Genomic DNA, 27,470 nt, shown 5'->3' on the forward strand with positions numbered 1-27,470 from the left:
TGCAGGAGAAAATGCTTATGATCCCGTGCCTGTGGCTTTGCATAGTGTGGCCTGCTCTCTCCTACATCAGAGGCAAGCGTCCTAGATGGTCTTAACGGGGAGGGGGAGCAAGGCTGCAGGGCAGCTGAATGCCTATCAAACCTAAATTTGTCCTTGAGAGCTAGGAGTCCTGGGTCACGAATGCTTTGTGAAAACCTGGTATTGAAATTGCGCTATTTTTAAGATTGTTCAATATCACAGCTCTAAAAGCAAAACGTGTTTGTTCCCTTCCTTGAAAAGGAAAATGCAAATTTATGGAAGGAGATAGGTTCTGGTTGTATTAGGTGAAAATATGTGTTTAACATATGTATTTACAGATACATTTTTATACTTATAGTTCAATTAGTAGTTTTACCGTGTATTAATTAAAACATGCTATGACTAATGGGCAAACTTTAATAGGTCAAATGATAAATACTTTTTTATTTAAATAGTATTTATTTTTGAATTCTATTTAACAAGTTTCCTTACAGGCAAAACAGGCGACTCATGAAATATATACCCTTACTATTTAATATTCAGCCTTTAGTCATTTGACAGTGAAAAGTTATCTTTCAGAGCAGCATTATTTTTTTCCACTACCATACGAAGGAGTAGACTTCTGTGTTGTATACCTAGACGTCTCTATATCTTGTGTGAAGAGTATGGAAGTAATATGTTTGCACATAGTTGTAAGCAGCAGTTAAGAAGAGAACTTGCTCACAAAGCATTATCCTTCAAGGATACGTAATAACACCATGGAGAAAACATAGAGGATCTGTTTCATATACCGCAGCAAATTCAGAAATTGTTTTGGAGGAAATGCTTTACGTGGCAGCTAGATGAGCGTGAGGCGGAGTGCACGCGCCTGTGTGGGCTGCCGGGGAAAGGGAGCTGCTGAGGAGCAGGTGGCGGGGCGCGACGCGGGAGCCTGCAGTCCGCGGTGGCGTTGGCCAGCCAGGCGCAGTGCGGACACTGCTCCAGCCCCTCCGCGCACTGACCACTTGACGTGTTAAGGCCGCGGCATCGGCCCTCTGCGTTGGGGGCAGCTCCGCTGGTGCTGCCGAGCGGCTGCCAGAACCCGGGCCCACAGCGGTCTCCTGGCGCGGCCACTGACAGCCATGGGCAAGTGGCCGGTGCCATCAGCGCGGCGGGAGGAGCTTGTAGGTGAGGTGACGAGGGCCGTAGGAGGCCAGAGGACACGCAGGCCCTCGGCTGACGCTTCTCCAGCGCCAGGCCGCGTCCCCCTCCCCTGACCCGACACACACGGTGCCGCTTTCATCGGTCAGGAGGTGCGCAGAGAGAAGCCGAGCCATGGCGACGGCTCCTTCAGCCGCTTCCCGCCACAGTCCCCTCACGCGCGCCGGGCCGCGGGCGGGGCGGGTCCGGGGGCGGGACGAGAGGCGGGGCGATCAGCGAACAGCCAATGGCCGCCCGCCGTTCTGCTGTGACGGCGCCGCGCCCGCCAGGGCCGCACCTGTTACATAAGGGGGGGCCGGGCGGCCGCTGCCGGCCCTGACCCAGCCGGTCCCGGTCCCGGTCCCGGTCCCGGTCCCGGTCCCGGTCCCGGTCGCGGCCCAGACCCAGACCCGGCCCCAGCCCCCGACCCAGCCAGTCCCGGCCCGGCCCCCCAGACCGGGGATGAGGCCGCCGGCCGGGAGGGAGGGCGGCCGGCGGTGGCGGCGGCGGCGCTGGGCCGCGGGAGCCATGGCGGAGAGCAACGCGGACTGGATGGGCTCGCTGCCGGCGGCGCTGCGCTCCTACCCGCTCTCCAACCTGGCCATCCCGGGTAGGGCGGCGCGGCGGGCCGGGACGGGGACGGGTCGCTTGGGTGCCGGGGCCTGCCCCCCCGGCGGGGCCTGTGCTGGCGGCGGGCGCGGCCGACGGGTGGTGTTGGCCCGGGCGTGGGAGCCGGGGAGCGGGTGTCTGCTCGGACTGTAGCAAACGCGTGCGAAGTCCGACCTGGGGCGTCCGAGCCTGTTCTGGGGTGTGAGCAGGGGCCAGCGTGAGCCCCGCCCGGTGCAGGAGAGGAGGGAGGGCTTAATCTGCTGTAAATACAGCTGTGAGTCTCTAACCCGCTGACCGCTCGTTTTCGTTGGCTGTGAAAAAGGTAGCAGTGACCTCTGGGGGTCTCAAACCTCTTCAGGGTTTCTCAGGTTGGTTAGGTAAGGCTGAAAGCAGCTAGGGAGAAAGGTTTGTTTACGTTGATCTTAACAACTGGAGGTTCATCAAATGAAATGTCTGTTACAGCAGAACCTGTGTGTGGCTTGTCAGAGGGTAAAAGAGTACAGCACAGTTATGAAATATCCCAATGCATGATGTTATACTGAAGACACTAAAACACTGGAGTTGCTTATAAAATTTTTCCTCTTTCCAGCTAAACTTAAAACAACTAACTCCTGGCTCTTGCTTGTAGTTTAAGAAACTGGCAAGGGTCAGCTCATCACTTCTGGTTTACGGACAGATAAACTGACAGATGAGGAAGACAACAGATGACCCTAAACTTACTTAGGAATAGGCTGACTTTCTTTGGTAAATGAAAAAAAAAAAATCTAGTATTGCTTGTAGATGTCAATAGGGAAGATTTCAGGGGTGGCTACTGTAGCAGCTCATTCAGATACTGGATGTTAGACTCTGGTTGCTAGTGGTACAAGCTTGATTTTCGTGGTAGTGCCTTAGCTTGTCAAAAACCCTTTGGATACATGTTATATAGAGGATATGCAGAGACACTGCCCTAGAAACAGAGTAACTTCCTTTTTTGTGCCAGCAGAGATAACTAAAGGACATTTGAAACATGTAGAGTAGGGGCTACACACCTCCTGTGGGATACCACAGTACTCACTGCGGTATTACCTGAAGTAGAACAGTCAAAATGCCAAGTTTTAATCAAAAGTAGCATCCTTTCCTACCCTGACAGTAGCAAAAGTATTTTATGTAACCCTGTTCATTTGAACAGGGAAGGGGGACAGAAAGGAAGGTCAGCGTTCGTATAAAATTCAAGTGGCTGCAGATTTTGAAACTTCTGGCAAAGAAATCCTTCTCTATTTTAGTGAACAGCAATAAATCAACTTGCTTGCTGTAGCAGCTTAAGGGCTGTGAGACTTTGCGGAATGTTGTGATACAGATTGTGCTAGGACCATTGCCACTGTCCATCCCTTACAAACATCATGCAACCAGTACTGAAGCAGAGAAACCAGGGAAATGAGTTGTAGTTTCAGTAACGCTGTGGTGCCTTTAAAATGAGTAGTGTTTTTTTGAAAATGCTTGCAGTGTATGCTTATTTGTGGTCAAAGTTAGTGTATTTTCCCAGGCCTTTCCTGTATGTACCTCATGCAGTTTGCAAGCAGGGAGAAGACATTTTGAGTAGATGTTTTGGGAATTTCATTTTTTTAACATTTTAGTCCAATGATTATTGTGCTGAATTTTTTTTTGTCATTTTCCCCTCCCTCTTCCCAGTCACCCTTCATATGTAGGAGCAGAGATGCTAACTGTAGGAGTTGAAACCTTAAAACTTGTTTTAACTTTAAATAAAGTCAGCATTCAAAACCATGAAACTGTTTGGTTTGGGGCTTTTTTGCCTTGTTGCAGTTTGGAGAAATGCAGCATTTGAAGAATGAAAGATTCTACTTTTTTTAAAAAAAAAAGTACAAAATGTTGGTATAATGGGGCTATTTAAAGTGAAAGAATTGATAGCATACACAGAAAAGAAGCTGTTTAGAGTCTATTGTATGATATTGTAAGTGGGAAAGTCTTAACTCTCTTGCATGAAGCTAAGGATGTCTGCATAGAGTTCTGCTTCTTTATTTGTTGCGAACAATTCTGGTTTTGGAGCTGCTTGTTTTCACTGGCTTCACAAAAAGGTAGCTGTGACCTCTGGGGGTCCTTTTTAACCTACATTATGCTATGATTCCCTGAGCTATTCAGTGTGGTGCGAAACATGCTACCTGAGGGCAGAGAAAGTAATTCTTTGCTCAATCCTTAGAACCAACTGGTAGCAGATGTGGGTATTTCATGAAGTATACCAGTTTGGTGTTTACATGCTGATTTAACTCTGTGCTCAAAATGGAGTGGGACTTTAAAAAAATTTAGGGTCATTCTCCACAGCTGGGGTGTGATTAGTTCCAGAGTTTGGGCTTTTCTGTTGTTTCTGTTGAAAAAACTCTGGACAAAATGCTAAAGCAATATAGTCTTGTCCAAGGAAAAGAGATGAGGTTTCCTGTGTGATGTCATGAGAGAAGGAATCTTTTGCAAAGAGAAGTAGCCAAATATCAAGTAACTAAAATGTCATCAACTTACATGACTATAATATAGTCAACAAAACAAACCACCTTCAACAAGTTGTGACCTTGTGTGAAACTCCTCTTAATTATACTCCAGACTAATCCTCTTTGAATGTGGGTTTAAAAATGAACTCTTAAACATTTTGATTGTGAACGTGACCTTTGACAGGTGTTTTATGGTATAGTATTTGTTTAATCTCAAGATGATTTACTTTAAACAATTTTATGAAATCATGTACAACTGTGACACTATTTTCCTTGGTCATCTCTTAATCTGTATCTCTTAGTTTTCTTATTTCCCTCCTGAGAAATGGAACATAAGAAAAAGCTGCAGTGCTCTCACTGATCTGCTTTTGAAGTAAATCAGCTATTTAAAGAATTTGCTGGAGAAGCTGAACCTGTTCCTTGCTTGTACTTGCACGCTAATAATTCATAGCACCATGGCATGTCCAATTTGTACTGTTTCATTTTAACTACTTGCCTTTCTAAGTAATTTTTGCAGTATCATGATTAACTAGGTGCTAGAGTCTGAGAAATCTCGCTGCTTCTGAAGATACCACACCACTTCCCAGTTTCATCAGCCTTTTACATGAATTGTATTAGGACAGGCGAAACAGTTTTTCTCAAGTCTTAAAATCAGCTTTCTGAGATTGTGATAAGCTCATGCCTGTTGTTTTGAGACAGCAAAGCAACCGAGCAGATGTTCACTGCCAACTATCAGCATTTGCTTATTGAGTGTTTTATTAGTCCAGCCTCCAAGGTGATGGATGAAAGCGATGAGCAGAAGAGCAGGCAGTTCTGTTTTCCTTTGGGTCTTGGTTATAATGCATTTACTCCATCCTGTCTGAGTTATTCCATCTTTGAATAATTAAGAGCCATGATGTAACAGGTAGGTATACTTGCAGTTATTGATCAAACTGTATCCCTAGATTGGTCCCCCGTTCTGGTCAGGATGGTTAGCTGTGAGTTCTTCCCCAGTGCTGATTTTCTTTCCTTGTCTTCTAGAAGAAATCTATGATCATTTGGGTGGGGATCCACTGCTTCTTGTAGGAGCACCCGGAGTAGTTAGGGGTGCCCTTTCATAATATGTAAGTAAACTAATCAAATGCCTTTTCTGTCCCCTGCCTTCCCTCCTCTACTCCTAACCGGATGGAAAGCTTTTCTGTGTTGACGATGATGGTTTAGAGGGATTTTTTTGAGAAGTGATTCCTGCCAGAAAAGCTTCTTGAAGCAACTGTTCATGGGATTGGGCTAACCCCAGGGTGGGTGCTGGAGTATGTGGGTGTCCTGAGGGAACGTGAAGGTTCACCTGATGTGTCATGGTGCTGCAGATGTAGGCAGGAAAGAACAACAGGTTGAATGGCTGTATTTAGAAAACATGGGCAATTATCTTTTCTTTCATATAGCAGGTGTTTCACCAAAGCTATTAGTAGAACTTAAGCTTAGCTTGGGAACAATTAATTTGAATCTGAACTAAATTCAGCTTGATTGGAGTCACGGGAGAAGAGAGCTGAGAAATAGAAAATTCAGAAAAAGTAAAATGTTTTACTTCAGCACTTTGAAATGCAATATTAAAAAAAAGCTTACACCAATGTTTTTGTTCTAGAGTGTTAAGATTTCTTTTTTAATCCTGAAATATAAATGTTTCTGTATTGTAGGTCTAATCATCTAAGGATTGATTAGAAACACTAAAGTAGTTTTTGCCATCAAAAGTCAATTTTTCAGATACTGGTATGCCTAGAGCGGAATGTCACGCTAGGCAGGGTGCTCCGCTGGTGTGGAGCATGCGGGCAGGGCAGCCTACCTCTCTGGGGAGACATAGGGCAGCTCTCCAGCCATGGCTTCAGGCAGTGCACAGAGCCTTTTCTGTCACCTTCTGGTGTGTCAGCTCTTCCTCCGAAAGTGTGTGGAAGGATGACCAGGATCTCATTTCTAAGCAGTGCAGAGCAATTGGAATGTGGAGCCATTCCTGCCTACATCAGGTTGGATGGTTGGTGGAGAGTTGCCTGTGGGAGGCTGGATTATAGGTAGCTAGAGCTTTTTCAGTTCCAGAAGCATTTTTTTAACAGATAAAATCATATTGGCTTGAATGTGGCTAAAATATTGGACCATATTGGAGAGTTGAAGTAGTTGACTTGCTTGCTTGACTTGACTGCTCACTGATCTCTGAGGAGAGATGTGTCCCTGGCCCTCTAAAACAGTAAATCTGTGTCTTCTGCTCCAGACTGCAGCACTAGTCAACTGCTCGATTCCCCCCTATGACACATGGACTCTTAATTAACTTTCTAACCAACTTTTAATTGAGTAACTTTCCACAGTTTGTTCATGGTAGTGTCAGTATGACTGTGGCCAAAACTTTCAGTGTTATAACATGCCACTGTTACTGCCCTTTACCAAGATCACCCCAAAAGCCTGAGGCAGAAGCCTAATGGTTTTGATGTAAATGATCAAAGTCCTACAAAATGGTCGGCCCTGGAAAACAAAGCTTTACAAATACAGCTAGTAGGCAGTCTTAATGAGGAGCAGTCCTACCAGCCAAGCCCATAGTTGAGTCTAAGGGGAGGGGGGGGGGGATACAGAGCATGGAGGGGGGTGTTTCCTGAGATGACAAGCAGCTGTGGGTGACTGTGTGGTGCTATAGTGTGACTGCTGGATATTTGCTGTGCTCAAGTGTCGGGCACAGGTGGGGAACACCTGGGATGGTGGGGCCCTGGGCATCTCCTGCGCATCTCCCCACCCACCAGCTCCAGCCAGCTCTCCTGACCCAACAGGGTGACTGTTCACCAAAAGCCCTGTGGGCTGCTTGCCATTCAGTTGGCCAAGCAGAACTGAAATGGTTCTTAAAAGAAGCAGCAGCCCTGTCCAATTAAGAACTGGCTGTTAGGATCTTATTAGATCTGATTTGTTTTCTCTTTGCCTGCATGACCCTGAGACGAGCTGCTGAACTTACTAATGCTGGGGTTTTCTTGTTTCTTTGTTCATGGGCTGTGTGTGCTGTGGATGTGGCTCCTGAGGGGAGAAGCAGTGGTGAGCTTGAGACTGCATCCTCCATCCAAACAGTACTCCTTTGGAGTCCTAATTAAAAGGATCATTGAATGAGCTAAACTGGCCATCTGTTGGATTAAAGCTCAAAGGGAGAAAATATATAAGGTTAATGTTCTGATTCACCAAGCTTTCTTTCCATAACAATTTAATTGGCATCTACCAATCAATGAGGTAATAACCATCAGAAGAAAACATCTGCATAAGTATGATGATGTTGGATATGATTTGTAAATGAAGAATTTTCCGGATGAACTTTTCCTGAAAGGACAAGTTATTTTATTACCTTTGTTGTCTACTTAATTGCAGCAGCAAATCTCAACTCTTGTTAGAGAGGGGCTATTAAACTACCTGCACTGCTATGCTGATGAAAATATCTAATGGAAGTTGTTCCACTATTCCCAAGTAACAAAGTACTCCCTTTATAGGCCCCTATGTGAGGAACTGGTGTGGCAGGTAGCAAAATAACTGTACTGGGTCTGTGCAGGAATTCCACTGAAAAGCCAGCCTCAGATCTTAGGGTTTCTCCTTTTTAAAGGACCACTGTCATCTGTTCAGCTAAAATGGACTTGTTCTGGAAATGCCACAAAGTTTTCTTAAGACAGCATATGAAGATCTTTGTTTTTTCATCAGGAAAATATTTCTTCCTTTTTTTTCTAATTAAAATCTGTGTGCCCTAGAGAGTGACTTCACTGCCTGGTAAATGAGTGCAGAACATGCTAGTTTTGCTTCAGAGCAAACCTATCATAATGTTGATATAAATGGTTGTTGCTCTCCTTCAGTGTTGTGTGGAAGTTCTAGTTTGCCTGCTCTTCCAGAAAAGATCTAATAAGAGGGAAAGGTATTGTGTAATGAAAACAAGAAAAAATTTCCCTAGAGCCTTCTCAAAAGAGAATGAGCCCTTCATCAACACATTTTGTAGTGGTCATAAAATAGGAATATAGGACTCTGAAGCTTTTTTCTTTTCAGAGCAGGTGGATCCATTCAGGTGTTGAAATGTTAGAGGAGTACTGCCACTTTCCCAGTGCAGACAGCTGTGGTTGGTGTTAAATGGGAAGTCACTGCAAAATGACCAAAAACTTTAATGACAGTAACTCTAACCAGTGCCAAATGGATTTCTCCTGGCCAAAAAGAAAAGCAAGCTACCATGTGATAATTGTGTCCAAGTTTTAAGCAGCCCCCTTCTCCCTTTCTCTTTGTACCACTTTTATTCCCTCCCACTCCATCTCCCACCCTGAAAGGGGCAGTGGGGGAAATCAGGGTAATTCTTTGATAGGGAGAAGAAGTCTTCCTAAGAGGATTTGGTCTGTACTAGGCTTTGTCCTCCCTAATGAGACTGCATTACGAATACCTAAAGGATTCTTTTAGGATTCTATTAAAATATAAATACTTGTCTTGACAGTTCTAGATAATTAATTATCAATAGGATGTTTGTTATTCCTGCCTCTCTTCTTTTTGCTGAGAAAGTTAATATGAACGGTTCGATTTGCTTTTCATTAGTGAAGAGCTTTTAAGATGTTAATCTTTTGATTAGAAAATCTGGATTGTTAATGACCTGAATCCTCAGGGCTTCTGGACTTTGAGAGGCACTTCTGTTTATCCCTGTTTTCCCCTCAGTTCTGGCACACACAGGACATTTGGTTTAGAAGAACATTCGTGGGACAGCCTGAACTTGCTAGCACTTGCATCCTGTGTTTTGGAACTTGATTACCGTGCTTCTAGATGTCTTGGCTATGTAATGCTTGCTATGCTATGTCATGTGCGGCGTTTTGTAATATATGGGGAATGTACTTTGTCTAGTGAGCAAAGGAGTTTGGCATCACTACAGCTAGGGTGCTTCTTTGTCCATAAATAACCCTTTAATGCTTTTAGGGGGTTGGTACAGTATGTTGACTTTGCTTCTTACAAACGTTTAACGTAACACAGGAGGTATTCTTGCATTTTTTCATCCCACTAATATTCCACTAATGTTAAGATGAAACCAAATTATTCTGATCTAGTTAAACTTACTGACAGTGCATTCTCCTGCCTTTCTGCTTTAATTTATTGTTTCTTGAGTAGCCAGATCTTTTCAGAAAGAGTCTTTAACTTCTGCTTCTCACTAGTCCACAGCTTTGCAACCAGGGAGACTAGCAATACAGCAGTAGGTGTGCTTGTATCAAAAAAGAGTTCTTGTCTTGTTTTCAAGTAATTGGCAGTGCATGAGTATTTTGTTAGATGATCTCTGCACTTTGCATGACATGTAGTTGTATTTTTAACATCCTTTGAAGGTAAATTTACAAGCTCCCAAAAGGACACTGGAGTTTGTGAGATGATGCTCATTCCTCTCCCTGTGCTGCAGCTGTATGTGCAGAAAGTACTGGTGTGGAAACAAAAGATAATACAAAGTGATGTAGCTAGTAATTGTTGAAATTCAAGGCTTAATAACATTCTGTTGATAAGTGTCATTTGTTTGAGCTACACCATGGGTTAATTTGACTATCTGTGACTAAGTAGCATGACAAATAGACACACTGGAAAGTTACTCTGCTGCAGATGTGATGATAAAAGTCTGCTTTCTAACAATTAGCACAAAGGCTTCAATGAAAAAAATCATCCTGAATAGTGAAATACAATCTATTTAACATACAAATTGAATTGAGAAGTGATCTGTTTAACATACAATTAACTTGGGAAATTAGTGTAAGGAGAATAAAAAGAGGTTTAAAGATATGAATAAAAATTAATCCATGGTTGCACTTACTGGGATAAAATTAAGAGGACTATTCATCATTTTAACAATCTAGTGTCTGGAAGATACCTCTTTAATACTATTCTAACCATATCGTAGCCTTTGATAGTTAAATATCTGGGCATTTGATGGCATGTGACTGCTTTCCTTGAAGCTTCCAATCTTTGTCAGATGAAAGAAATGAAACCAAAATAGAGCAGCTATTGTCTGTTACTCTGTAAGAGCTGCCAGCTGATTAGCAGTCCCCTAATTTTTTTTCGTTGAATGTGCAGACTCTTTTATGCTTGACTTCAATGTTTGCTGCTTCATGCTACGTATCTTCAGCTTGTTGGAAGCAATTGGCAAATCATCATCTCTTTTTGTTTTATTTCCTGTGCCTGGTTTGGTTTTGGGAAGGGCTGAGCCCCAGGCTGATGCCACGTCACTGGAGCAGCTCAGTAAAGTTTGCAATCTGAATGCTAATCGGTTTTCAGGTACAGTGACTCAAGAAGTGTGCTGCATGTGCAGGAGCATGCCCCTGAGGCAGTTCAGTTTGGGGTTCTGGCCTCTGTTTGCCTGAAGGACGAGGACAAAGTTTCCTGGCTTTTTGTGCCTTTTGATTTCTCAGTCTGCAGGATGGAGGTTCTAATTACCTAGGTTCATTATTCCTTTATTCACAATCAACAGGTTTAAGGAATGGATTTTTGTAGGGTGTTATTTATGTTTAAGATGTTGGGTGTCATCTGAAATGTCTTGCTGACAAGACTTCTTGAGCTTTTTTTTTCCTGAGAAAAGTGGTTAGTATAATTTGGGGAGATGCATGCCATTTTGGTGGTGGGGAACACAGGCTGCAAAGGGCTTCTTATGCATGGAAAAGACTTCTCTGTGTATGTTGCTATGAGAGTTGTGTGATGCTTGCTCTGTTCAGGAACTGCCAGCCCTAGTGTTGTTACTGAACAGTGTTACAGCATCTGAATATCTTCACACATCCTTGTGTTAGACATGAATTGAGAATATGATTAGCAGGTCGAACACTGAGCTGCTACAGAATGGGGCTTTCATGCTTCTGGTGTAGGCTCTGGCCTTTGCCTTTTAAATTGTACAGAGTTGGTTTGGTTTAGGTTATGCTTTTTCAGAAAGAAATAATGCTGTATCAGCAACCAGCCTGGCTCCTGCCATAGCTACAGAATGGCTAGGCCTTTCATGGAGTTTAGGGGTAGAGTGAAGGAGAGCAGGGATTATTTTGACATCATGATGCAATCGGCTTAGCATGTAGCTTAACATCACAGCTAAGCTATATTAAAAGCCAGTGACTGAGCTGGTAATGTAACACAGTGATCTTAAATTAAAGAAGGACCTGGTGGATGACGTGGATCCTCACCTAGCTCTTGCCCCTCAGCCTGACAAGTATCCAGTGCTGTTGCTTCAGGTTTTCCACTTGCTTTTTTCTCTTACCAGAGTAAAAATGTTCTGGGTCCAGGTTTGGCCTAGATACTTCTCACAACTGGTGGCTGGCCTTCTGTTAAATGACCACTGAATTGAACTTCTGCTCTGCCTTTCTAGCCTTGATATTGATGAAGTTGTTCTGACTTCCTTAGGAGGTGGTCTTCTACCAACTGTGAAAAGGAGAGCTTGTTTTGTAGATGTTCCAGTTCATGTTCTACTTGGTTATATCTAGGTATACATGTTGACTTCACTGCAAATGAGAAGTTTCAATTTCCTAGGCTTTTAAGCAGAGTCACAGGGCAGGAGTTTTAAGGATCTTCTCAAACTATAGAAGCATGTCACATATAGTTCAGTTTCTCAAATAGCAGCTGCCCTGTTAAGGAGAGCAGTTCTTAAAGTATGTGTTGAAAAAGTTGCAATGTGCTCATGACTTGTTTTCCTTCTTGTTGCTTTCTAGGACTATAAATAGAATTTGGTTTGTGATAGTGCAAGGAGAAATTTGTTCTTTGTATCCTTAAATGTGCCTTGTATGTGGCAGTCTGCAAAGGGAAAGGCTTTTGTAGCTATAAAGTATGTGATCAGACTTAGGAAAACAAGCTGTTTCTTGGCTCGGATTTGCTTAGACAACTCTTGAGTTGACAATATATTCGATGCCAGACAAAATTGTCATTCCTTTGTAAGTCAGATTTATCAGTGTCACTGTCTGAGGGAACATAATGGTGTGAGTGACTTCTGTAGACAGCTCTCTAGAGGCTGCTGCACAGTCTTAGTTAAAATGAAAATAAAATGTTTCTTATGTCCTTATTGTAGCATGTTAAACAATTTTCTGCAGTGACCTAAATAGAGGAAGAAATTGATAGAATTGAGAACTTAAACCCAAACAAACACCCACACAAAGAAAAACAAACCCCCCCAAGACTACTTTGTACGAAGTGACTTATGCAGAGGCAGAAAACAAGCTCCTTGCGATTGAAGTCTCCTTTCCAAATATTGTAGAAGCTTGAAAGGCTCATTCTGCTGTACAGGGAGGTGTAGGAAACTCAAACATCTGCTTGCAGTATGAGCCAGGCCTTACAGGGCTCCTTCTGAAATGTCTTCGCTAGATGTTTGATCCTGTATTTTGTTTGGGGTTATGCATTTGAAGGTGAGAAAAATCTAGGTATCATCCAAAACTGATAACTACTTTTTGATGTAGTTTACTATGACAGGTACTAAATAGTTTCGTAAGCTGACATCTTTTGAAAACTGCTTGTTTTGTTACTTGTCACTTGTTTCTAGAAGACTGGAAAGCCACATAAGAGGCATGCTTTTACAAAGACTGAAGAATTCATGAAGAGTTGATCAGAATTAGTTTTTAGTGTTTGTTTGTAAAGCCTGTAAGCTAACATTCACAGTTCCTTTTCAGTACTTTTGAACATACGTGGAGAAAGAGTGCATTTAAGGTTGTTGTGAACTGATGTTTGGTTTGCACACAGTCTGTACCTGCATCTGGATTAAAAAATCCTGACAAGATAATCTAATTGAGATCATAATCTTGTTTATAGCTCTGATCTTACATCACAAGAAATGCATCAGTCTTTAAGTGAGCACTGGTACACAAATAAAAGGTTTGGGTAAAGGAGGCTGTGGATGCCTCAGATGTTGTCTTAAAATTGGAAATGACAAATTAGGATCTTAAGAGTTGCAGGCTGAGATAGAGGAGGAAATTCTAGAAAAGCATAGTTCTAGAAGCAGGGACAAGAACCCTGGGACATGCAGGAAGGGAAAATGCAGGTGCTGGCAGCATGGTGCAGGGTCACTGTACTCCAGAGGCAGCTGGAAAAGGAGCTTCTGGTGGTGACTGGTAGGGAGTGAAGCTGTTTTCCCTGTACTTCAGCAGAGTGGCTGTGCAGGAAGCAGGTGGGGTTTGGCTCAGTGAGAAACCTCTCATCTGCTGTCCTGAAGAAAAAAGGGTCGCAGGGCTGTTGGAGCTCCTGTGGTGTTTTTCCTGGCTGGGGCTTCACAGGGAAGTCATGCCTGGAGCGCTTGCACCTTCTTGGCCAAAATGCCAGTGCCTGGTGTAAATGATTAGAAATCCCTGGTCAGCCTCAGTCTGTGCTACAACAGCTTCTGCCCATCTTTGCTTTATGCTGCCCTGGTACAGTGCAAACTGAGATTCACTGCCCTATTACTCTGTTCTGTTATTGACTTGGCTCAGCTAGGGACCTTTCATGGACTCTGAAGCTGTTACTTTGAAGGAGTTTTATTATTTCTCAGTTCTGTTTCCAATTACTACTGAATTTTCAGTTGGAGTTTTTTTTCTAGTAGGCACAAATTTTATACTGGAGATGCAGTTTGTCTGCCAAGGTGCAAGTTGTGTTACAGGAGTTTGCATGTCGGACATGCATTATTTTGACAGGGACTGATGATTTTGATTGTTGGTTGCCTTTTTCAGTGAATTTTATACTTACCATATCTGTGGTCACTCAGAGGCACCGACCACCAGGTGAGACACATTCATGAACTTGTTGAACATGAGCTTGATATTGAACCACACAGTAACTGCTGGTGTACTCAATTGTTCTACCTCTAAGTTCAGGCAGTTGTTGCCTGCTGTTCAAACTAATCATTTATTTACCATCTTGGGGCTAAAGTGAGATGTGCTGTTAAGGCACGTGCATGTATAGATCCCTCTGTCCGTCACGTGTAGAATGGTATCTGTTCCAAGAACTTTGGTGTCTTAGGTCACGATTGGATTTATTGGGTAGAATGAAAATAAACCCTCAGATTCTTTGAATGAAGCTGGAATCTCAAATCAGTGATGTACCACTTTGTAAGCTTTGAAGGTAGACTGATAGTTTGTAAATGAAGCAAGGTTAGAAGAAAGTTTCCGTTACCGCTGATGTTTGTCTTATGGTCATGATTTTTAGAGCATATTGAACTTGGGAGCTCACAGTTCAAAGCGAGAACATTAAGCATAGCTCTGGTTGTATATTTAGGGAAAACTAAAGTGTAAAGGATAGTCTGAAAGACCCACACTTGAGCATACCTGCAACCCTGCTGTTCATGTAGGACTTTTTTCAGTTTACAGGGCACATGGGCATGTGTGTTTTGGGGGAGTCAGTTTTCTAAAATTAAATATTCTTGGCTTTTGTTTCTAGGGTCACATGATTCTTTCAGCTACTGGGTTGATGAGAAATCTCCTGTGGGACCAGACCAAGCCACAGCCATCAAACGTTTGGCCAGAATTTCCTTGGTTAAAAAGATCATGAAGAAATGGTCAGTGACTCAAAATCTGACTTTCAAAGAGCAGTTGGAAGGCGGGATCCGCTACTTTGATCTTCGTGTATCTTCCAAACCGGAGGAAATAGGACAAGAGATTTACTTCATACATGGTTTGTTTGGCATCAAAGTATGGGATGGACTGAAGGAGATCAACACCTTTCTTGAGCAGCACCCCAAGGAAGTAGTCTTCTTGGACTTCAATCACTTCTATGCCATGGATGACAGCCATCACTCCTTCCTGATCAGTAGGATCCGCTCAGCCTTTGGATCCAAACTTTGTTCAGCCGAATGTGTAGAATATGTGACATTACAGTACATGTGGGAGAAGAAACACCAGGTACGGAAAGGATGTGTAATGTTTTTCAAACCCAAAAGGTTAGGATTTAGAGGCTGAGTGTGGTTCCCACTCGGACGTCTTGGCCCAAGGGCACTGATGACAGGCCAATTTAAAGCCCACCAGGGCCTCCTTTATGTAGCGTGCATGTTTCTCTCCACTTATGTGCAGCTGTGTAGCCTCCATCCATGGTGTGCTTAGACTGTGTCTTGCTCCCGAGAATGTTCCTTAAATAATAAGGATAATAATAATATCCTCAGGGCCTTGTGCTCCTTACAAATGGTTTTCTTCTCTGGCTGAGCATCTTGTGCTGGCCTGTGGTGATGAGGATTTGATAAACTGTTATCTTTTTGGCCAGTGTGAAGCATGTAAGCTTGAACATGACTAAGGTATCTAGAGCCCCTGGTATGCTTTAGCCACTTAATAGGAGTTACACAGAGGACGGAAAGACAGGTAAAATGCTTAGCTTCGGGTAGATGGTAATGGTCTCTGACAGTGCTTTGAAATGTCTTAAGTTGAATGCTTTGAGTGACATTTCAGTATACTCCTGGAAACTTTTTCACTTTAAACTGATGACCCTTAGAGCCTGAAGCAATCCTGTCCTCGTAGCTAACCATGATGATCTCCATCTCCTTTGCTGGCAATAGCGCAACAAATTTACTGACACTTGTGACTCGGGAACAGCTTCTTTCTGCTTGGTCCTCTTTTAACTGCTATGCTAGCTGCAGCAGTACTACATAAGCATAAACCAATGCAATATCCTGTTTAAAGATAAATAACATAGTTGTGAATTTTTGGGTTTTTTTCTCCTTTTTTCTTTGTTCTGTTAGGTTCTTATATTCTACCACTACCCTTTGTATCGGGAATACCCCTTCCTGTGGCCAGGGTATAAAATGCCAGCACCATGGGCTAATACAACCAACGTGCACGAACTGTTACAGTTCTTGGAGACCACTCTTGAGGAACGAAGTCGTTATGGGACTTTTCATGTTTCTCAAGCAATTCTTACACCTCGAGTGAATACTATTGCACGGCATCTAATTCGTGGTCTGAAGAACACACTTGTTCATAGGTAAGGACTTGTCTTGATTTCTTCGTTCTTTATTTACCACGTTTCATGTTGAAAGACTCACCGAGTAAGCAAGAAACTATGAAATACTTACTTAGAAGTAAGACTTGATGAAAGTATGCAGTTTTGTTTCATTACTATTGCTCGTGAGAGATATTTGCAGTCATTAAAAATACTTACTGAAAATAATGAAATAACAGGGTATATATGTTAGTATAAGTGTGTTTTCTAATTGGAGCTCTTTGTGAATGTGATATGACTTCATAAAACATGGGCTGGACCTGTTGTTTCAAATCAGTAATTCATTTCAAATTGGCTGAACTTAATTTAGGGGGGAAAAAAAGCTTGTGCTGCAGAGGAATTTGTGTATTTGTGGGCGTATTTGCATTTGTCTGTACAAATCTGTCTCAGTAATTTCAGAAATGGTCAAAGACGTATGACATGGGGCAGTATTTTATCTTGGGGTTTTTTACCAAAAGTTAGATTAACAATTTGACATTTTTATACCACTGACTGTTGTACAATTAATTTGCCTGTGAGTAAGATCATTAGAAGAGGGTTTTGCTTTGAGAAGCGCAGAGTGACAGTGACTTTTTTTTGATAGTGTTAGCAAGGTGACCAGGATAGGATCAATGTGACTTAGTTTTATGGCATTATCACCTAGTAGCCTGTTTGCTAAAAATTGCTAGAACTGTAACAGTCCTGGTGGGATCTGGTCTCCTAGCTCACTGTTTAATATTGCCAGTTTTGATGTCACTAACAGTTTATCTTGCCATAATAATATTAAATTCTAAATTACATCTTGTATACATGGTACCAACTAGTCTAATTTGATCAGCAACTGAGCTTAATATTAAACAATGAGATAAACACACATCTTCAGCAGCCAGTTCATGTTCCCTATGGGAGGATTACTTGTCACTTTAGAAGTAATTACAATATTAATATTTTGAAGCCAAAGTCAGGATCACTTTTTTTAGAAATCCTTTATAAAAAGAGCAAGTGTTGTGCTTTTTCAGTCACAAAAGTTGTTGATAGAAGTAAGGAAACTCCAGGTGAAGTATAAATCATGGAATTTTCAGTGTCCTTCCTGTTTATAGACGTTAATATAACAAACGATAATTAAAACTAAACGATGTCTGCCACAACATACTCAGGTCTCAGTTCTGGCTTGCTCTTTGCCCACGTCTGTGCGGTCAGCATTGGACACTAGATGGTGCTCAGGTGCTTTAAGACTGGCGTTTACTGTCACAAGTTGCACAAATGTAAATCGGTGTGGTTGGGGATACCGAACACAAAGCACGGATGTAACGTATCTGCCTACTGTATATTAAATGTACTATTATCTCGTGATTAAAGGAAAGATCATACTGAATTTCTATATTTAAACTACTGAAGAATCATCTAATTTCATGGAATGGGCAAGCAGTTTTGTTTCAGGTGACTCTGTAAAGGCCTGGACTATAAACCACTGGTAGGCTGGAAGCCTGCCTTCACTGCATCCCTTTCCCGCGGCCCCATCATTACCACTTGTTTGAAAGTAAACTGTGAAAATTTAAAATAGATGCCACCCTTTGCTAAAGCATGGTTGCTTGTATACATTTACACCTGCTAGCTCATTTGTATGTGTAAATCTGTCTTTGCAGTTCTGTGTAGACATCTACCTTCTCATATGGAAATTTTTCCCTGAATATGACTATTTAAGTGTTCTTGAGCTCTTGCTAAAGGAGAAATGTGCAACATTCACACTTAGCTGCCTGAAGTCTAGTTTGTCCCTTGACAGGGACAGTCATTATGCCTTTACTCAAGTTCTATCTTCTCATGATTTTTTTTCCTGAAACAAGAGCTGTGAGGTCTCTTTAGGTTTTCTGTTTTTTTCTTCCCCATCCTGTTAGCTAATTTGCTTGCCTACCATCTTACATAATTTTGTATATCTATTATGGCACTAATTTAAATAATTCTAATATATTTAATCATTTGTCTCTAACTGTGCTGAAAACCCCGGGGTTTGCATATTAGAGTGCAAAAAAAGCTTGGGCAGACTCCTGACTTGCACTCTGTCCAAGAAATGACTGAAACTTCTCCCCGCTGTAGAATTTCAAACTCCATTTAACTGAATTCCTGACACGCCTCACCTTTCTCAGGTTACAGTGATGTTTGGTGGGATGCTCCACCCTTACAGAGCTGAGGGTTTGATTTCTGTGATCCTGTTGCTTTGGGTGGGTCTGGAGGCTGGAAGGAGTTTGGTAGAAATGCAGTGTGCTGGTCCCGACTACTTCTTTTCTGCCCACCCTAAGGCAGAGGTGGTCAGGGAAACATCTCGGGCCAGGTATAGCCTTGCCTTGTGCTACACTGAAGTCTGCTGTAAAATTAAGCTTTTGGTTCAACATGTTCTTGGGCAAAACCATACCAGAATGGATGAAGTTGTAGTGCAGCATTAAACGCTGAAGCACAGTCTACTGGGTGAACACAGAGTTCGCAAATGTTGCTTTGTACGCGTGGTAGTTTGGATTGATGATTGACTGCTATTTGTATTTGATAGCTAATGACCATGTTATGTTAAGCGCTTTCCTCATCAGGCTAGTTGCATTTTGGGTGGCAGTCAGGACCTGATCACAAATGTGAGATAATAATGTAATTGGCAAACAGCATGTTTTATTTAAGTAGAGTGTGTATAGGGAAGAGCCTCTTTTAAAATGTTTGATTTTCTTTATTTCCCTTTCTTTAGGAACCTGCCCATGATTTTAAATTGGGTGAAAGCACAGAAACCAGGTGTAAGAGGTGTTAACATAATTACATCAGACTTTGTGGAGCTGGATGACTTTGCTGCTACAGTTATTGCGTTAAACGACCTTCTTTTAGAAGAGGATGAAACTGCAACTACATCCTGATTGCTGCGTCCCACTTGTGCTCCTCCGTGGACATCTTCAAACTACGCTGAACCTTTTATTTATTAAGTGAAACCCATTGTAATCTCTGGTTATTTTAAAAAAAAAAATTCTAGTGGAAGGGTGATTCAACATCACCCACAGGCGGGTCCCTTCTCCCAGTGATGCGTGGATCTGAGTGGAACGGGAAGGCTGTCTGAGTGCTGCTGCGTGTCTGTCTGTGGCTGCGTGTTTGCCCACGTTACGCACACATCTGCTGCGGTCCGCGCGGTGTCTGCCTGCCAACAAGCGGCTGCCCTCCGGAGCAGATGTACCCGATTATGGTGCGCGTCTCCCTGGTGACAGGACTCACCGTGCCCTTGCGTGCGCATCCTGCTCGTTTCCCAACACCAGGGCCGGATCAAACCAAGGATGGCTGCTGATCCCTTAGCGGCAGTGTGACCAGGCCGGCCGAGACGGTATTGTTCTTGGGCCTCCTCAGGCGTAGCTGGGCTCAGCTGGAGGCTGCTGCTGTATTCATTATGCTGTTTTAGACACTACCTCTGACTTTCTTGAAGAAACAATATTGCTGTTGTTCAGGGGGAAGCTGTTACACTGCGGTGAATATCTGAGCTCTCCTTTGGGCCTGACAGGCGAAGGCTTGGCACGCTCAGCCTCTTCAAAGTCCAAACTGTTGTTCTGGACCTCTTTATTTTACTTTAATACTTTAATACATTTATTGCAACCATGTTTAAGTGTGTTTCTTTTGGCATTAATTTGGAGAATATTTCAGTCTTCAGATTATGAGGATCATAACTTACAAGTCTGAATTCCTGTTGTGAGACATTTGAGAAACCACAGTGCAACCTTTCTCCTTTGCTTGCTGGGCACTTGGTTTTTTCCATGCCTTGAGTTTTCTTTGGGGAAGGTCTCGCACCCAGACAGCCTTTCTCTGGAAAGGAGGTGGTCTACGTGGGAGTTTGCTTGCTATTCGAAGAACTGGAGCTGACAGGGACTGCTCAGAACCCAAATATTTAATCTCTGCTTTGCAATGTGAAAATGAATTCTGAAATTGGACCCAAAAGTTGTGCTTGTAGTCAGAAAGCCACAGCTATGGGGGAGAAATTCGTCCAGCCTGCACCCGCTAGTGACAAAGCAAGCAATAGTCACACAAGCCTAGGCAGGCATCAGTGCTGCTTCTTTCTGTATTCATACTCATTTTTGTGTTGATTCACAACAAAATGTGACCATGTGTGCTTGAGCCAATGCAGTCACATGTTGGTACTTATCAGCACTTAATTATCTGATAGCAGTCCTACAGTCTGATTTATCTTGGGTTTAAAAAAAAAATAATGCAAAAGTGACTGACTAGCAGATACTTCTCTGCTCAGTCATCTTCCTAAAGCAACTGTTGGTGCACAAATTGTTTGGTGATTATGAATTTGTATTAATCTCTAAGCTATTTATAATAGAATGTATCATCTTTACAGATATTTTAGTCAAAAGAAAAGTGAATCTTCAGATTCATTATTTGTTTTGTTATGTATCCTGTGTCTGCCATCATGGTCTGACAGCCCAGAACAAAAACCCAAAACCTCTTTGTTTGCTTGTCACAAACTCTGAACTCAGGACAAGTTTAAAGGTTTGCAAACCTTCCATGTGAACCTTGGCCGAGTTCTGAGCAGAGTGTAATCTGATTTATCTGTTTGCATGGTTTTCATTAGAGTTCCTTGAATTTTTTTAACTGAATCTTCTTTCTAAGGGAGTTGGGGGTGGGGGGTGCCTGTCTCTCAAGCTGTCTTTCTCCATTCCTCTTGTGTTTCAGTGGTGGGGTACAGGTCATGAAAATCAGTTTTTGGGAACTAAAGCTCAAATTTCTAGTTTAAAACCTCCTTTGAAAACCCCAGCAGGCGGTTTTTATTATTTTTGGTATTTTTTCTTGTTGATGAAACTTGGAACCTGTTTTGAACAGCACTGTTTTGTTTGCCGTTATGTAAAATACTTGGATTTTCCGTAGCTGAATTTTGTCTCAACCTACTTTTCTCATGGGCCCGACTGAACTCCATGATAGTGTTAAATGTATGTGTTTGGTTTCAGTGGTCTTTTAGCTGCAAATTGTGTTAGAGCTCAGAACTCAGAAAAGCTTGGTTTGAATGCTGATAAGGCAGAAATAATGTTTGCAAGGTTTCGTTGGAGGACAGGGTGAGAAGGTGAAGTGAGTAGGATGTCTGCATTCGACCCTTAATATATTTTGTACTGTATATATCTACCTCAAAAGAGATTTATTGGGCTTAACCAGTATTTATATTTGTGCGTGAAGAGTAATGACTGTTAGTCCTTCTGTTGTATTTATTTGAATAAAGATGTGATGGTTGTAACTCAGGGCTTTGGTTAGATATTTTTAAGGATAAACTCAGAAGTTTCTCTGAACATATTTGCTGTTAGCTCTTGCCTCTTGAAATAGGACAAAAGCATGCTAGATGTTAAGAGTGTTAGCACAGGGAGAAGAAATGGAAAATAGCTTTAGGATTAATGATTAAGTGTGTGTGGGGAGGAAACCACTTCTGTAAGCTTGGCCTGTCTGGAGAGACTTGTGTGTCATTTCAGAGTAGTGCTTGGTGTTAACGCCTTTCTGAGGAACCTGACAGTCTCAATAGTGAGTTGGGCAATTGGCAGATACAGTTGCCTGCAACATCTGTGGATACTCTGGGAAACGTTGATGCTTACATTTACATTTCGTTTTAGGGTACCTAAAAACTACCCGTATAATAGGCTTATCTCTCTGGCACAGCACCACAATGTACCTAGATTCCCTCATGCTTTGCAAAACAGAGCTCATCTAGACTTGGACTTTGGACTGTGGACTCTACTTTCCGGCATTATAAAAATAACAAGGTGAGCTGGGCAGGAAGGGCGAATCAAGGAAGTAGGGCAGTAGCTTTGCATCCGGTGCCCACGTTGAAGGTGTGGCAGTGTTTAGGCAGGTTTCAGGCAGCAGAGTGGAGCAGGTCTGGCAGGGGAGTGACAGTGGCTGCAGCTTGTGCTGAGAGTCTGGGCTCTGAGTGGGCTGCAGCTGGGTAGAGTATGGAGCAGCTAACAGCCTGCAAGGTTGTGTACGTATGAGCCTGAGGAAAATAGATTGGCAGGAATGCAAGAGAAGACTGGGGGTTCCTTGCTTTTGGTGTAGACCTGCATGTGTTGAATACAGTGATTGTCTTGCTTCTATCTTCCCCAAGCAGTAGGATTCACTTTTGAACAGTTTAGGTGGAAGACTCCCCCAGAAGAATTGTTCTGAGGACTTGACCATTCTGTAGGTGGTGGGAGAAGAAAAGCCAGGAAACTAGCAGCTGCTTGAGGCAAAGTATTTGAATTCCATATTCTTGAATAATTACTTTTATGGTTATTACAGATTCAGGTTACTTAAACATTGTTTTATGGCTCTTGCTTCTCTTCTTAACGTGCAGTCACTGAATGCCGAGCACGCTGGTGGTATGTCCGTTCCCCTGGCGCTGATCGCTGCCATGTGCACTTCAAGGGCATACCTGAGGCACAGGAGACCTCTGTGTGTATTCCTGGTGGGAAGCAGCAGAGAAAAAGCCGTTAGGAAGCATATATGAGGTTTTAGCATCTTATGGTGTGCTTATAAGTGGAAAAAAAAGAGGAATTATTGCTAGATTTTGCTGACTGACAATCTCTCGGCTCCTTATTTGGGAACTACTGGCCTAATACATTTAACAGCTGTGGAGCTGGGTGTTGTAATATTGATTTTTTTTTTTGAGAACAAAAGACAGATTCCTGCTGTCCAGTTTTATCTCAGGAGCTGAAGGCATACCAACTTGCATGTGCTTTGCTGTGATGGAGAGGGTCCTGCTGGAGACAGTGCTGGCAAGGCAGGTTTCAGGGGTGCTGTGGTCAGTGAGAGATGTCAGACTGGGAGTCTTCCGAGCAGAAATGCTGACTGCAAAAAGGCCCCTATTCTGCCAAACAGACACTTTGGAGAAGGAATAATGGAAAAATGGTATCTTTGCTCCTAACACATGCTGTTTGCTGCTGTGTTGGTACTGAGTTAATATGTTGGGCTTTAGAAAGCATCTGTGCTGTAAAGCTGAAGAAGCACTATTGAGCAGGGATTTTGGCTCAAACCAGAAGTAGGGCATCTGCCAAGATGCTTATCTTGTGTTCTCATCTGGCTAAGCCTTTGGAAATATTTTCTTTGCTTACCTGTCTCAGGTGTCAGAGTTCATTGCTGTATCATCTAGCAGACCATGGTTTAGGACTTGTATAGATAAAGAAAGGACATGGCCATTTTGATTTAAAATTAGGTTACCTATGGAAGTCTGACAGAGAATGTGTGACTTGAGGTTTACTTGAATATACAGTATTTAATACAAAGTCCATATGCAGTTTTAGTGAGACTTTCATCTAGACTTAAGCATATTGTTAGCCATCCCTAATCAACAAATTCTTTGGTCAGAGGACCACTGTTTGGGACAAAACTTCAGGCAAATTTTCAGTGGTTGTTTAAGCACAGAGAAATTGTCTAATGTGAGGAACAGAACTGACCCAAAACTTCAAAATTGAAATTGGGTCAAGATTTAGTCCTTTGAGCAGTGAAAAAGATGATTTATTTTTTTTTTTCCTGTGTCTGACATTCTTATTCCAGCCAGAAAAACCAAATTATTGGTTTTTCACTCGACAGATGGTTGGAAGAGCCAGAGCATATGCTGAGGAGCAAATAAATTTTATGCTAAGGACATGTATGTTGGGCTGTGGTAAGAGTGTAGTGATGTACTTAGCCATACCTTTCAATGATAATCCTGTTAGCTATTTGGCTTAGGTTGTTAAATCAGTCTCTATTTTGTATTAAAAAAATCAGTCCCACTGTTTCAATATGTCTATCTTGTTAAAGAAATATGTGTACTTCTATAAGTGTATTTATTTCTCTACAAGTCTTACCAAGTAAACAAGCTTTAACTTTTAATGGTAGGGACTAGAATAGGAATGTCAGCTTTAGCACTGTTTTCTGAATCTAATTATATTTTCTATTCCTGATTGATTATGTATTGTGTGTTGTTCATTGAAACAGTACTTCTCTTACCCTTTGATAGACCTGTGATAACTTCCGTATCTCACTTAAATTGAACTGCAGTGTATTCTTCTGAAAAAAGTATTGGTACGTACATCCTATATAAAAATAGTTTTGATGGTTCTTTGATTTTTCTAAATGTCAAATGTATTTTGCATTTGGATTTTTTTATTTGTGCTATTTATACTGTGGAAGGGGGCAGAGGGAGCCAGGTGAAGAGGAGTTACCAATTCTCAATTTGTATTTTGTGCAGTTTTTCTTCTTTCTCTTGGCAGTTTGTGCTTTGCCCATCTGTCCAATTCAGTTTTGTGAAACCAGGATGCCTCATCTGAACTGCAGATAAACTTGGGCTGACATCTGTTTCTTTCTGCTTTACTCTGCACCTATATCATTGGGGTTTTTAATCCTGAAAATAAAAAGTACAACTTGATTTAATCATCTTTACTGTGTGCTTTGTACTGCTGGTTGTTTTGATACGCGATGATTATTATGTTGTGAGTCAATTAACATCAGTTGAGCTCAGTTGCCTTTCTGATGCAGTACGGTGTCACTGAAGGTTGTTTTTTGAGGTGACATGTCTTGCTGCACCTGTATCCCCTGGGGAGTCAGACCTAGACAACATGTTTATTTTTAGGATATGCTGAGAACTTCTCTGTGGAAGTAGTAGTGCAAAGTGATTAGAAAACTGTATATGCTTGCACTTGCATACACGCACAGTTGCATCTGCCTGAACTCACTGGAATAAAAGCATGCTAATGCATGGATCCAGGTGTATCTTGAAAGACAAGTACAGTTTTTGTGCAGCCTCTACTGCTGTGTAATACAGGTGATGAAGCTCCATGGTAACACTCAATCAGGAAACAAAATACTGATAATGATTCCCAGAGACTGGTCTAATGTTGGATGCTTGTAACCCAGTGAGATCAGCGAGACCCTTCTTTTGGGTTACTTTGTTTGCCTTTCTTGAGAATGTGGGACTACTGGCGGTGGGGAGAAGGGGAGAATGGATGACCCCAATTCCCTCCTGTTTTCAGACACGGGCAGCTGATGGGTGCTGTGTTTGTAGACTTTAATTTTTGTTAAATTGTAAAGGTAGAGCTGGCAGTTCAGAGCCTAATGACTGCTGTCCCTACCTGTAGTCTCAGACCTTGAGGTAAGTGTTTACAAACCAGACCAGATTAACAGTGACTCACCTACATAGCTAGCCCATGGTTCCAGTCGTCTGTCTGAAATGTGCTGTAGGCAGGGAGTGGGCCACTAGTTTTTACCTGTGCAGCATAAGTCTAATGTGAACAGCATAAGCTGCCAGTGTATAAAAAACATTGATGGTTAAATAGCTTGCAATAGCAGTGTTAGGTCTTTTTTTCTTTCCGCCCTCCAGATGCTGTTCCCCCAAGCCAGGAATCGTCTACCTTAGAGGGGACTTTGGGCACAAGAGTGAACATGATTTCATCATCTTTCTTCCCTAGGGGGTTTGATAGATTTTTTTTTTTCAGTCTGTGTGCCTTTCAGCAATGCTGCACAAGGGCACACGTGCATATACGTGAATGTATGTGCACAAAGTAGATACCTTTTATGAAGTACATAATGAGACTGCAAAAACTAGATGCATGTTCTGCGACAAATTTATGCACGCCCTTTATACCAAGTTTCACTGTTGCCACAAACCAGTGATTACCTGTTCAAACAGACTCCTTCCTGAATTGCACGTGGCTTAGTATTTGCCCCTTAGGAGATACTGCTGAACCTGCACGCAGATTTTTAGCTGTGGTGGATAAACTCTTTCACGCTGTCTGAAGGAACGCCAGTTTGAAACCTGGTGTATGCTGCCCACTGCTCTCATTCCACGTGTAGCTGGAAGGTGAGCAAAATACAGGCAGGCTCTGGAGGTGAGCAATGGTAATGTTACCGATTCTTCTGATCAGTTAGGTGGCACACCAGTCATTTGCATAGACCAGGAAAGCATTTGACCAAGAAGCCTCTCAAATGTACTAAGTGGGAGTCAGTTTGTCAAGTTCTCAGGTGAGCAAATGCTGGAAAAAGAAACCAAGTGATTTTTGAACTACTGCTGGTTAATGAGTCCAGCTGCTCTTCTTGGGGATCCAGTTTGCTTGTTTCTGCCCTGCACAGCTGGTAGCAGTGCCACTGCCCAAGTCCAGACAAAGTGGAATCTTCTGGAGAAGACAGTGACCAGGATCATTACCAGGTAACTTGCTGTATGGATAAACTGTTAAGATAACCATGCTTAAAATCAACTTTCCCTCAATTTAGAGATTTGTTTTAAATTAAAAGCAAAGGTTGCTCAGAGTAGAAAATGGCTGGTTGTTTTTATGTCCTGTCTCGTGTATCTGTTACCTGCAGTAGAAGTATATATACCTTGGGGGAAGAACTGCAGAGTGGTTCAGGGTCTGCTTGAGGGAGAAGCTACCATCAGACATGTAGCTATGTAGGTTTGTATCTGCAGGTTCAACAAGAATTCAGCCTCAGTGAGTAGGTACCATGCCTTTCAGCGACCAGAGAGAACACGTGCCAGTGGCAGAGCTGTTTACGTGGCCAAATCTGTAAATTAAAAAGTTTTCAGCATAATAACCTATGGGCTGAAATTGTGTACGGTTGTGAATTAGGTAGTACTTCAGAGAGGTGAATACTTGTCTACTTTGTAGGGTTTTTTGTTTTCAGTAGTTTAAAAATAAACCAAACTCATCTGTTGCAAGATACCATTGCTTAGCCTGGCATCTACTTTAGAGGCAGAATTGGTACAGGGGAGATTTTGTGCTGCTGTACCTGTAGTGAGCAGTTTCTTGGTGGAAGAAAGGAAGCGACCAGTGGTAGCATAGGCACTAGGGCATCAAGGTAGCTAGCTGGTAGTTGCATAAAGTGGAAACTGCATGACACAGTGTCAGTGCAGACTGTCTCTTTATAATTGAGGCAGACACCTTAGCTGCTGCATGAACCTTTGAAAGAGTTCTGGTGACTCAGGAGATGCTGAACAACAAATGAGTTGCTCTTCATGCACAGACTTCAGGTTTCACTGAAATGGCCTAAAAGCTTGACTGGTGTGTGCAAAGCCCAGATGGTGTATGATGCTTGGATTTGAAAGGGTAATTTCTGTGTTTGACCAGAGTTGTAGATGCCTTTGGTGTTTCATCTCTATTACAGTCACGAGGAAGTCTTGATGCTGTTAGTGGCAGATACTGTTTGGGTTGCTACTCGGTGCGGGGGGGGGGCAGACAAGCAGCAGGCCCAGCCACATCCCCTCAGTACTGCAAACAGCACCTTGGCACTTCAGATGTTTTTGTAACTGTAAGACCAATTCCTCTTCAGTTGAAAATTTGGGAATGAAAAGTACAGAAG

At 42.5% G+C, this 27,470-nt stretch overlaps 2 protein-coding genes across 8 annotated transcripts in view; both read left to right on the plus strand.

Moving 5' to 3' along the window:
• The first annotated feature begins 1,544 nt into the window (after positions 1–1,544).
• PLCXD2 (phosphatidylinositol specific phospholipase C X domain containing 2) lies at positions 1,545–24,556 on the plus strand. Its single transcript, XM_074856619.1, has 5 exons — positions 1,545–1,569; positions 1,600–1,807; positions 14,637–15,097; positions 15,925–16,166; positions 18,892–24,556. Exons 2-5 carry the CDS (start codon positions 1,660–1,662, stop codon positions 19,052–19,054), a joined length of 1,014 nt encoding a protein of 337 aa, XP_074712720.1. The 5' UTR covers positions 1,545–1,569; positions 1,600–1,659; the 3' UTR covers positions 19,055–24,556.
• Positions 24,557–25,899: 1,343 nt separating this feature from the next.
• Positions 25,900–27,470, plus strand: part of PHLDB2 (pleckstrin homology like domain family B member 2) — a 123,853-nt gene continuing 122,282 nt past the window's right edge. For 6 of the 7 annotated variants that reach the window (XM_074856631.1, XM_074856669.1, XM_074856658.1 and 3 more), the window contains exon 1: positions 25,900–25,977. The gene's annotated coding sequence lies outside the window, so the exon portion shown is untranslated. Of the gene's footprint in view, positions 25,978–26,303; positions 26,323–27,470 lie in introns of those variants that run through there. The other variant, XM_074856637.1, reaches the window with a different exon arrangement.

The sequence above is a fragment of the Strix uralensis genome, chromosome 2 (genome assembly GCF_047716275.1).
Source record: "Strix uralensis isolate ZFMK-TIS-50842 chromosome 2, bStrUra1, whole genome shotgun sequence".
Taxonomy (NCBI): domain Eukaryota; kingdom Metazoa; phylum Chordata; class Aves; order Strigiformes; family Strigidae; genus Strix; species Strix uralensis.

Bases quoted from the DNA above. Each gene is read 5' to 3' on its own strand.
- PLCXD2 (XM_074856619.1), top strand. From the start codon at position 1,660: ATGAGGCCGCCGGCCGGGAGGGAGGGCGGCCGGCGGTGGCGGCGGCGG. The intron at 1,808-14,636 runs GTAGGGCGGCGC...TTTTGTTTCTAG, and splicing joins CTCCAACCTGGCCATCCCGG to GGTCACATGATTCTTTCAGC. The intron at 16,167-18,891 runs GTAAGGACTTGT...CCCTTTCTTTAG, and splicing joins AAGAACACACTTGTTCATAG to GAACCTGCCCATGATTTTAA.